General features: G+C 41.4%; 1 protein-coding gene across 2 annotated transcripts; it reads left to right on the top strand.

Moving 5' to 3' along the window:
• Positions 1-551: 551 nt before the first annotated feature.
• Positions 552-12,284, top strand: LOC129176771 (LIM/homeobox protein Lhx8-like). Of its 2 annotated transcripts, none has more exons than XM_054767147.1 (8): positions 552-676; positions 3,641-3,790; positions 4,383-4,504; positions 5,092-5,312; positions 5,378-5,481; positions 6,282-6,377; positions 7,970-8,147; positions 11,649-12,284. In XM_054767147.1, exons 1-8 carry the CDS (start codon positions 650-652, stop codon positions 11,726-11,728), a joined length of 978 nt encoding a protein of 325 aa, XP_054623122.1. In that variant the 5' UTR covers positions 552-649; the 3' UTR covers positions 11,729-12,284. The 2 variants fall into 2 exon arrangements, with proteins under 2 accessions (XP_054623122.1, XP_054623121.1); XM_054767146.1 differs by having other exon boundaries at positions 4,368-4,504.
• Positions 12,285-12,304: the final 20 nt, after the last annotated feature.

Raw genomic sequence — 12,304 nt, 5'->3', positions numbered from 1 at the left:
TTAATCTTATCCCACATCTGCAGTTTGATTTGGAGAAATACCCTCAGTAGAGCTGCAACAATGAATCAATGAATCAACAACTATTTTGGTATTTGATTCAGCGTTTTAGGATTACCATTTGACTTTTTGTTCCACTAGCCTGAGGATGTTTTTCAGCAGTTTGAGATGACTGCCTCGCTGCGTCCAGCCTCAGCAGCAATGGCGACTGTGCAGCTCAACAATCCCAGCGCCTCCAAAGAGAGAAAGTGTTTTTGCCTTTGCCATCAAGAGGTCATGACGACACTAAATCGCATTCAATCCACATTTTTACCAACATTTTGCCTCGTCAGCTTTTGAGTGCTCCATGTTCTGTGTCACTCTAAAAACCCTTCCTTTACTGAGGTTTGTCTTGAAGTGTGTAATGGTGCCGTGCTTCTCTTCCACGGTGGTATAGGACGTGGAAGACGCTGCTGAATAGTTCTTTTCGGTGTTGCAGCACGAGGCGGGTCTCGGGTATCAGTGTGGGAGGTGCACAGAGCTTTTCAAATAAAGTCCAAGCGACAGAAGCAAATGTTTTGGAGGAAATGAAAGGCCAGAAGGAGCGGGTTGGGGCAAATAAGAGGTTAGCGCAACGGGAGCTACCAGTGGCGGTGTCTCATGTTCCTGGAAGATGTTGAAGTCTGCCTCCAGCAGCGCGGTGAGTTGAGACGTTGGCAAGTTTTGTCCAATAAATGACAAACTTTGACAATGAGGGACAAGGTGGACTACCTTGCACAGTTATTTTATTCCACATACACTTTTCACCTCACTCCTTCAAAACCAGCATGAATGTTAAATTGGCATAGTTGGGGTTTTTCTGTGTAATTCATGTGTGTGGAAAAGCCGTACTGAACTAAATCAGAACGCTAAGAATGATCCCAACACTGCAAACGGTGAACATCTGACTCATGGAAGTTTAGAAGTAGAACAGAAAGAAGGAGCTCTTCTCCTGTCCAGTAACACATTTGAGGATTGGCCTCCTCATTTTTTTAATACTGTAGTTACTTGATATTGTTGTTTTTAACTGCTCATTTTTTAACAGCTATTTTTTTCTATAGGTTTATCGTATAGTTATTTGTAAAGTTATCTTTAAAATTTGTAATTTTTTTTTTAGCTGTTATTTTATGTTGTTGTTTTTAATAGCTTATTTTTTAATATTTATTTTTATGTTTTAACTATGCAGTAGTTATTTTTTAAGTTATTTGATATATTTATTTTTTAATAGTTTTTGAATAGCTATTTTATATTGCTATTTTTTATATTTACTTTTATATTTTGTATAGTTTTCTGGTTATTTTGAGAGTTATTTTTTCCAGCTCATTTGCTAGATTTATATTTTGATAGTATTTTTATTTTTAATAGCTAATGTATTCATAGCTATTCAATTAGTTATATTGAAGCAGTTATAATTGGTTCATTAATTTATAATAATTTGTCATTGTTAGCTTTTATGGTTATTTTTGTAGTATAGTTATTTTTATGGCTCATTTTATTTTTTTATGTTAATAATTATTTTATATTGTTATTTATAATAGCTCATTTTTAAAATATTTTTTAACAGTTTTATGGTTATTTTTATAGTTTTATAGTATAGTTATTTTTTTATAGCTCATTAAACATATTTATTTTTATAGTATTTTTAATTGTTATTTTCTATTATTTTTAATAGCTCGTTTTTTTGTGTTCTTTTTCATTTTTTATCGTTGCTGTTCTAGTTTTATGGCATAGTTATTTTTTTTAAGTGACTTTTTAGAGCTCGTTTTCTAGATGTAATGTACATTTATACTTGTTTTTTTGTGTGTCAAACAGTCAAGTCAAGTTTTAAGTCACGTTTTTTTCCAATTTCGTATGATTACTACTTTTTGAAGAAGACTAATTTCTGATGCATTGTTTGTTTTCATCCCCTGCTTTATTGTTTCATGTAAATAAGCAAACAATCCCCATCAAAAACATGATCCTAATATTATTTCTAAATGTATGTGTTGATTATTCCCACATTATCCATCCATCGCGGAGCGTCTGCGTCACGTGCAGGTGTGACGCTAATTAATTACACGCAATTGCTTGCAGCTGTGAAGGTCTTGCAAATAGTTCCGTGTTGTATCCTGTATAGTATATCCTATACTGTATGGTATACTGTATATTAGGACCAACCATGTAGCCTTTATTGCCACGTGAAGGCAGTGAGGACGTGGAGTATATAAGATGCATGGAAGTTAATGCAATTAAAAGCGCTCGTCAAGTCAAAAAGGAACGTAGAAGAAGAAACGGGAAGGTGGCTTCCTTCCTTCCTTCCTTCCTTCCTTCTAGATGTGATTGATGATGTCGGAGGCGCGACTGCGACCCGCGGCGAGTCTGGCTAGTCAGCTGCAACACGGACACGTTCTGGTCGACACAGTAGGTCGTTTTCCAAATTCAAGAGGTACTCGATGACGTACGGGACGTGTCACGTAGTAGTTTAGTAGTAGTTCGTGTGGTAAGACGGCATCGTTCTAAATATAAGATGACCTCTCGTGAGCGCGCTTCAAAGTCCCGCCCTTTGGCGAAAAAAAGTACATGAAAACAAGTCCAAGTCAATGGAAATAGAAACATTGGAGGCTTTTAATGACCCCAAAGCACCGTTAAAGTAGGAAGCTGTTGTGTTTCCAGAGAGGAATCGTCCGTAAATATGGAAGCCGGTTTCCGCCGCTGAAAGATGAAAAAAATGTCCAAGTGGTTGGTCCTAATTATGACGGGGCGGGCCGGAAATCATGAGACAAAAAGTCAATTATGAGATAGGAAAGTCATAAATATGACGTTGAAAAATCGAAATTATGACATTAAAACATCGAAATTATGAGGGTCTCATACTTGTGAGATAGAAACTTGAAATGATGAGATTTAAAAAGTCATGAGATAAATTCATAATTGAGATGATCGAATCTAAATTACGAGATTAAAAAATCATAATGATGAGAGGGTCATAATTGTTAGATAAAATAGATAAAAAGTTCGGAATAATGAGCTTAAAAAGTCAAATATGAGATAGGGAAGTCAGAATTATTTTTAAAAATCTAAATTACAGGATGAGTCACAAGATTTAAAAAGTCATAATTCTGAGAAAGTCATAATTACAAGGTCAAGTTAAAAAGTCATAATTGAGATGAAAAGAAAAACAAAGGTCAAAATTACAAAATGAAAAGTGGAAATTATGAGGTAAAAAGTTGAAATGAGATCCAGAGTGCTCGGGTGCCGCCTGGACCTTTCGTCACACGGCACAGTTGGTATCTCATAGTTTGGACTTTATCTCATTATTCTTTCTTAGCATTGGGATATGTGGGTTTCCTCCGTTACCATTGGGACATGTGGGTTTCCTCCGTTACCATTGGGACATGTGTTTTCCTCTGTTAGCATTGGGATATGTGTTTTCCTTCGTTAACATTGGGACATGTGGGTTTCCTCCGTTAGCATTGGGACATGTGTTTTCCTTCGTTAACATTGGGACATGTGGGTTTCCTCCGTGAGCATTGGGACATGTGTTTTCCTCCGTGAGCATTGGGACATGTGTTTTCCTCCGATAGCATTGGGACTTGTGTTTTCTTTCGGGGGATTCCATACTTAAATGTTGACTGTGTTCTGGCAGGGTTCTTCTGGCTCGGACGATATTTTTGAGGACTCCTATTCTCCTTTCTCCCTGTCCTCGTCCTCCTCCATCCTCACGGGATCCTCCCAGGCTGGGAAAATCTTTTGCAGCTCTTGCAGCCAGGAGATATTGGACAGGTACCTTCTCAAGGTGAGCTGAGATCAGACGGCGTGGCTGACGTTCACGTTCTATCGGTGGAGTGTCTCCAGAGCAGGGGTGTCCAAACCTTTTCCGCCAAGGGTTGCACGGTGAAAAATGAAAAGATGCTGGGACCGCTTTGACTTTCAGAAAAAGTAGAAATGCAAATACATTTTTTTTTTGCACTTGTGAGCCTATCCCAGCTGACTTCGGGCGACAGGCGAGGTACACCCTGGGCTGGTCGCCAGCCAATGGCAGGGATCCCCAACCACCTGATATCACATCGGGGGTGGACGTTGGGTGCTGACAATCACTTTGCTCGTACGTGTCGCTTCCTTGCTAATAAGTCAAACCACTCATGTGCGGGGGGAAGTCAATTGTTACGTCTTTTTGCGATTTTACAATGAAAACTGCCCACAATTTCGCACAATGGCGTTGAAGACGTTGCTGCCGTTCCGCTCTGATCCGGTACAAACACACACACACTCTGAAAGGTTGGGGACCGCTGGTTCCCTTTTCGGATCAAATTCCCTCGTGGGGGTAACGAGAATATGATTTTCGGCTGTGAAAAATGAAAATCTTTTTCAAGTTGTCGTCACTTCAGGTGAGCAACCTGTGCTGGCACGTGCGCTGCCTGTCCTGCTGCGTGTGCCAGACATCGCTTGGGCGCCATGTGAGCTGCTACATCAAAGACGAACAAGTTTTCTGCAAACTGGACTACTTCAGGTGAGCCGTGACTCATTCAATCCCAGCCAACTGTATGTTCTACGGTTACATAAACATGGACCCCACCAAAAGAAACATTAGACACCTGTTTTTCACCAGGAAAAAAGTGTATTTCTATGTCTTTTTCTTCTATTAATTCTACTATGTTGGGTAATAGGAGTATAAAGGTGACTATAGGGGTGTTATGTCATGTCAAGAGGGCTCTAATGTTACAAAAAGTATTTAGGTGGTAAACAGATTTCCTGTCTTCTATTAATTCTACTATATTGGGTAATAGGAGTGTAAAGGTGGTATTTAGAAGGTGGTAAACAGGTTTTCTATGAAAATATTCCATTTATAAATGAGGAATTCCACTTTGAGGGATTACTGCGTATGTGTACTGGTGCCAAAATGAGCCTTGTGTGACCCCTGCTGGACAATCAAGGTAAGACAACATAGTACTACCGAGGCTGGCGTGTCGTCTTCTGTTGGACAAGTAAGAATGAAAGCCTGCTATACTGTAGAGCATCCCGGTGTCCCACAGGGTTCTAATTAGGGACCAGTGTTCTGCTGACCAGCGGGTTATTCTTTTGTGTTCCCTGCATCAGGAAGTACGGGACGCGCTGCGCTCGCTGTGGACGTAACATCCATTCCAGCGACTGGGTGCGGCGGGCGAGAGGCAGCACTTTTCACCTGGCCTGTTTCTCCTGTGCCACCTGTAAGCGCCAGCTGTCCACTGGCGAGGAGTGCGGGCTGTTGGAGAACCGAGTCTTCTGCAGGCCCCATTATGACACGATGATGGAGAACATCAAACGTTCTAAAGAAAATGGTGGGCAGCACAGCACGCCCAGCTTCCGCTTTTCTAGCATGTCTTATCCTCTGTCTTCTCTGAAGAGCAATCCAAACTAGACGAAGAGGAGGCAGATAAAGATGGTTCCAGCACCGTGTCCAGACCCGCGAAGAGAGCCAGGACCAGCTTCACTGTTGACCAGCTTCAGGTGGTTCCACTTTACTCCGCGGTCCTTGAATGCACCGCAATTATGCGCACAAAAGTCAAACTTACCGTACGCGTGTCAATAAAACGACGCTACCGCGTCTGTGCTGAGTGCTGAGTGCTGGTCATTGCTGCGCTACCACTTGCTGCTCTTACTGCTACTACTATTACTACTACTGTATTACTATGACTATATTACTACTTCTACTAGACAATAATTGTTACTAATACTACTATTACTGCTATTACTATGACTACATTACTACTTCTACTAAGACAATAATTGTTACTAATACTACTATTACTACTATTACTATGGCTGCTATTATTACTACTACTATTTAATATTACTGCACTACTATTAACAGTATTACTACTATTTCTACTAGTACTATTAATACTACAATTAGTATTACTAACACTGAGTATTGCATCTACTAATACTATTACTACATTTGGTACTATCACTACAATATTACTACTACTTACTGCCATACTATTACTCTTACTACTACTATTAACACTTACTATTACTACCACTACTATTACTACTGCTAGTACTATTACGATACTACTACTGTTATTATTACAACTACCTTTAGTATTACTACTACTACTACTACTACTATTAGTATTACTACTAATACAGTAGTAGTAGAATGTGTGAGGGTTGTGGATGAGAAGGTTGGGGGTGTCGGGGTGCAGTGAAGATGTATTAAATGTATTCCTGTAGGTGCATTAGCATTAGCTTTAGCATGGTCCAAGCCCGCGTAGCCTGACTCCTTGTGTCAACTTGATCTTCAGGTGATGCAGACTCAGTTTGCAAAGGACAACAATCCAGATGCTCAGACGCTCCAGAAACTGTCAGAGCGGACTGGTCTAAGCCGCAGGGTTATCCAGGTGGGCCAAACTACACTCTCCACCTTTCTTGCTCCTTCTGTAGTATTGTATTTCCAGGTGGGATGTATTGTGTACTTCTAGGCTGCAGGGGGCGTGCTGGATTAGAGCGAGTTTTAGGAGGTGCAGTCCTGTGGAACCTTGCTTAGCGTCATTCATTCTCTCCACAAGCTCCAACTCCAACCAAAACGGACTCTAAGCAAATCAAATTTTCCCAAATGATGATATGTAAATCCCATTCAAAAATGTCAACACATTGTACGCCGACCGGAAAATGTAAAATTTTGGCGTAAATTTTCGACGTTAGCTGAAGAACACACAGACTGGGTTAGGGTGGACACTAACCAAGGTTCCACTGTAAGGCCAAAGAGCAGCGGTGTCCAATGTGCAGCCCTGGGGCCATTTGTGGCCCGCCGTTTTTGTTTTTGGGCCCGTGGTGCAGTCTAAAAATGTAACAACTTCTTGTTTTTAAAACGGCAAAAATGGAATAATCTGTCATTTTACAAGAATAAAGTCAAAATATTAAGAGAACAGGAGAAAGTAGTCATTTTATGAGAATAACAACGTAATATGAGAAAAAATGTCCTTTTTAGTAGCATCAAGTTGAAATATTTAAGACTTGACTTTAACGTCACAAAGCTGTAATTAGGCCTGTCATGATAACACATTTTGCTGGTGAATAAGTGTGCTATAAGTTATTGTAGATAATCGAAAATATTGACTTTAAGACCCTTTTTTTTCATTACTTTTTCATTGTCATCTCCCAAAATGCTGGCCCCTCAACCGCACCGAAAGGCTGCAACTCTCCTGCAATGCAGCGAGCGCCACCGTCTGCGCAGCCCCGCCCTATGCATTCACTTCGCCGATCAAACACCCCAGCAAGCGCAGACCGCCGGGACGAAGGCCCCGCTGCACATCCACACTGGAGCTGTGGCATTCGGATGAAAAACTATCGATTTTGTGCCTCCATTCATATTCGTGTTTGCTTGCTAACTGCTATGAAAATGAAAAAATAAGCTGTAATTTTGGGAGAATTAAGTGAAAATGTTGAGGAAAAAAGGTGTTAACACACTTTTAGAATCACTTTACAAGAATAAACTCATGTGAGGAAAGTCATTTGGGTAGCAAAGTTGAAATATTACATTTTGTTTTTTTTAAGTCGTAATGTCAGGAACAACAAAATGCATTTTTGGACAATTAGGTTGGGAATAAAAGTCATTACGGGAATGAAGTCATATTACAAGAAGATGATTTACAAAGATTAAGAAGAAAGTTGAAATATTTTTGAAAATTAAGAAATTGGGGGAAAAGAGCAAAGATTGAAGTTGATATGAAATCTTTCAAACCCTAAGACGTGTTTATCCGTTTTTATAAACCCCAACGCTCGATCCCAGCAACGTATTTATACATCTTTTGCGCGAGAGGCAAAAACGCGATGACGCGACTGCACACAGATGGATGTCACTTTTAGAGCCATTTTAAGCCATAAAAACGGCCACTAGGTGGCAGAAGTGGGTTTGCTAACAGCTCGTTCCGTTTTGCTTTCTGTTAGTTGACACGTTTTTAATTTCCAGGATCTTTTCTCGACACTGCAGGTTTGGTTTCAGAACTGCAGAGCTCGTCAGAAGAAACACATCAGCCCGATTTCTGCCGGCCCAATGACCTTGGCATCGCTTCCCGCCGGCCGAATCCAGCCGGTCCTTGATGATTTGCAATGCACAACCTACATGGCCCCAGATGTACCCCTCCTCACTACGCTCACCTACATGGATGGTAAGATCCACACGCAAGACTTTTCACTTGATCAGAATTAGGGCTGCCAAATGATGACACGTTTTAATCGGATTAATCACGCTTTTCAAATGAATTCATCATAATTAATCATCATTTTCAACCAATTTTTACTGTATTTCATTGAAAGAAAGATGAATGACGGCACACAATTATATACATTGGTGTGAAAGTGTTGGCCCCCTTCCTGATTTCTTGTTCTTGATGTTTGGGATCATCAAACAAATATAAATACAGTCAAACTTGTCTATAGCAGCCACTAGAGGGAGTCTGCAAAAGTGGCCGCTATAGACAGGTGGCCTCTATAGACAGGTTGGCGTACAGTTTGAATGTTGACCAGTGGAGGGGGAAAAAAGGGGAAAAAAATAATAATAATGTTGACCAGTAGAGGGCACTGCGGACTGCGGATAAAAGTTGTACAGCACTACTAGGCTTGTTATTATCATGGTTCATGGTTTTAATCCTGAACATGCATATGAGTCAAACAGTAGCACATCACATAGTACAATTCACAATTTTGCATGTCCAAAAAGGAGTAGGAAGAAGCAAAGCTTATTTAATCCTACCCCTCATCAGTTTCACATCAGTTGCAATACATTTATTCACCTCTTGTTCTTCCAAGTGTACTTTGTAGGTCTACATGACAATGTAGTGCAATCATAGCCAAGGTTTTTACTTACTAAAAGGAAGCTAGAGGCTTAATAATAACTGATAGAATATATCCACCACCCACAGAACAAAGCTGTGCTAGTAATGTCTTACGCTTGTTTTTAATATTTTACTTTTTATATGGCAGAGTGTCATTACAGCTTTAGTTCATCAGGAAGTGACGGGAAGTGACGGTGGGCGTCCCGAGCAGGAGAGGTAGGCTCAGTGCTAGCTGTGAGTTTGGAGAGAGTTGGGAAGTGTGTTTATGTTGGCGTGGATGTAAAGTCCTGCAGTGTTCTCCGCTGTTAATAAAGCCATTAAAGTGCATCGGCGACGTGAGTCTCTCCTTCCCCAAAACAAGCGGCATTACAGTATTGACCAGTGCACACCAGGAAATAAACGGTGTCATTTCTTACAGGCATTGGCTGGACAGCTATGTAGTGGGGCTTGTTTAACCTTTGCCTTGTGGGCAAGCAGGAAGGAGAGACGATGCTGAGAGATGTGTGTGTGTTCTGAGCTGCTGTCTGGTGGCCGCGTTCAAGAAATAAAGTTGGCAGAAGCAACAGGAGAAGTTTCCTTCTTTGCTTCGGAGCTGAATAACACTGACAAGTTAACAGACTCGTAGCGAACGGAAAAGAAGACGGCTTTGTTTGTGTCGAATACAGAAGATGAGGACTTTGATGGATTTGTGGATGAGGATTGATGAAAAATAACGTGAGTACATTCTAAAATACTTCAATTAAGTACAACCCAACTCAGTTTTGCTCCCGCTGCCACATGCATGCTAGCGTATGTTTTTTTTATTGTAGCGTCGCTGGGAGCACGTCCTGTTCCCAGCCTACTTTGCGGTAATGTTTTGGTGCAAATGCTCTTAAAGTTACATGTTTGACCAGGAAATAGCAAGCTCAAAAGAAGACGGCTTTTTTATGTGGAACAACTGACAGTTTGTGTGGATCTTGTGAATGATTGTGACTGAGCTTGGACTCAGTAATTAAAGTCTACACACGACGGCTTCATTGATTGAAAAACAAAACTTTTTCGTGCATGAAGCTTCTACTTGAGTTGGTAATTTGGCCGCTATATGCAGTCAGATATTGGCCAAGGGAGACAAAATGGGTGGCCGCTGGCCGCGTTGGACAGGTGACTGCTATACACAGGGTCTATAACATGTACATTTGCTGCGGGGGATTTTTCAGTGGCTGCTATAGGCAGGTGGCCGTTCTATAAAGGTGGCCGCGAAGACAGGTTTGACTGTATTATTCAATGACAACATAACTCAGCTCTACATTTTTATTAAGGGAGAAAAAAAGCACCCAAAGCTACATGTCCCTGTGTGGAAAAAGTCATGCCACAGCATCTCAATAGGATTCAGGTCAGGACTTGGACTAGACCACTCCAAAGTCTTCATCCATTCAGAGGTGGACTTGCTGGTGTGTTTTGGATCATTGTCCTGCTGCAGAACCCGAGTTGCTTTCAGCTTGAGGTCACCAAGTGATGGCCGGACATTCTCAGGCTTCTATTTATCACAGCAAGTCTTCAGGTCCTGAGGACCATCAACTACCACCACCACATTTTACTCTTGCTATGATGTTCTTTTTGTGTAACACTAGAAGTAACGGGACACACCTTCCAAAAACTTCAACTTTTGGGTGTTTTCCCAAAGGTCTTGGGGCACATCAAGATGTTTTCTGGCAAAGTGAGGCCTGCAGTTCTTTGGATGTTGTTGTGCGGTCTTTTGTGACCTCTTGGGGTCATTTTGGTTGGCTGGCCACTCCTGGGAAGGTTCACCACTGTTCCATGTTTTGGCCATTTGTGGATAATGGCTCTCACTGTGGTTGGCTGGAGTCCCAAAGCTTTACAAATGGCTTTATAAACTTTTCCACACTGATAGATCTCAATCGGGGGGGACAATCACTTTTTCACACAGGGCCATGTAGCTTTGGATTTTTTTTCTCCCTTTTAATAATAAAAAGTTTCATTTAAAAACTGCATTTAGTGTTGAGTTGTGTTGTCATTGACTAATATTTACATTTGTTGGATCTGAAACATTCAAGTGTGACAAACATGCAAAAAAAAAACAAGAAATCAGGAAGGGGGCCAGCCACTGCATACTGTAAGGTGTTGTATTTGGGTCAGAATAAAGTTTCATAAGAACGTCAGGCAGTGACTGTCAGGACGCTGCTGTGTTTCCATGTCGCCATAGCAGAAGTGTGGCTTGCCATCATGCGTATGCTGTAATTACACACAAGTAACGTAATGAATTCAATCAATTAGTTACCACCGTTAACACGCCATTTTTGACAGCCCTGTTTTGACATGAAGTTGTATGACATCCCATCAGCAACGTAGTTCCGGTTAGTTGCTGGGGTCATTTAAGTCAAGAGTTTGGCTTCTCAAAACACTATGCATTCAAAAGAGTAACACATTTGCATCACAAACATGCCTCCTCAAAACAAACCTCAGACCTCACAAGTCGCTCTGTGTTACATTTGTCTCCCGCCGTGTCCCTTCGCATCTCCATCCTCCATCTTGTTTACGTGTGTTCCACAGCGGAAGAAGATGCGAGCGTCGTCGTCACGTACACGAGAATGCACAGGCGAGTGTGCGGGGATACGGCGGGAGATGAATAGAACAGAGCAATTTGTGAGGTTTAATTTTTGTTTTTTAGGCATTTTTGTGACGCAAATGTACTCTTTTGAACGCATATTGTTTTGAGAAGCCGGGGGGTGTTGTTAAGTCACTGTTGCTGTACTACGCTGCTGATGGGATGTCCTACAACTTCATGTCAACAAATCCCAACTGTCCCTTTAAGACGCCTACTGTATTCCTTTTCAGTACAACCCACAGACCCCCTCCTGCTTCAACCCCTCATTTCCCATCCACTGACGCCGCTGCCAGTCGGCCATAATGCTTAAGAGGGTGCGGAAGAAGACGACTGGAAACAAGATCACGCTTCCTAATGTGTCTCATGCACTTACATTCGTCACTTACACGAGGAAGTTGGAAAATTAGTGTCTGTTTCTGTTTAAATGTACTTAATTTATTCTGATCATATGATCAGACTTGCCACCTTTTTGTGTTTTGTTGAACAAATGTCATATTTCATTGAATGTTTCCGTGGGTATTGTTGTTTGAGACGAGCGTGGCACCGGGTGATCTGCGAAGGAATGTGGACACGGTGCCTGGTGTCCTCTGCCAGACGAGGATGCCTGAGCACAGGTGATGGAAAGAATGTTATGTGTCCAATGGGAACGCTGGGAGACGGGGATGAACTTCTCTCCGAATGAATTCATGAAAAGGATGCTGTTACTTGGGGTTAAAATGGCTACTGGAATATGACACTGCTGAGGGGCTGTCCCCCCCCAACCACCAGGTGGTGGGAAATGTTGAGGTGCAATGATTAAAAAAAATAAATAAAAATTAAAAAAAGAAAATGGCAAGTGTTCTTGAAATGCACATCAGGCAGGGACTGTGTGCTTCCCCCCCCACCC

Source organism: Dunckerocampus dactyliophorus, chromosome 2, assembly GCF_027744805.1.
Source record: "Dunckerocampus dactyliophorus isolate RoL2022-P2 chromosome 2, RoL_Ddac_1.1, whole genome shotgun sequence".
Classification (NCBI taxonomy): domain Eukaryota; kingdom Metazoa; phylum Chordata; class Actinopteri; order Syngnathiformes; family Syngnathidae; genus Dunckerocampus; species Dunckerocampus dactyliophorus.
Note: the sequence above shows the minus strand (reverse complement) of the source record. Positions and strands in the feature narration are given on the sequence as shown.

Coding starts and splice junctions, on each gene's coding strand:
- LOC129176771 (XM_054767146.1), top strand. CDS start 650: ATGTTGAAGTCTGCCTCCAGCAGCGCG. Junction 5,313..5,377: donor CAAACGTTCTAAAGAAAATG/GTGGGCAGCACA, acceptor TCTTCTCTGAAG/AGCAATCCAAACTAGACGAA. Junction 5,482..6,281: donor TCACTGTTGACCAGCTTCAG/GTGGTTCCACTT, acceptor CTTGATCTTCAG/GTGATGCAGACTCAGTTTGC.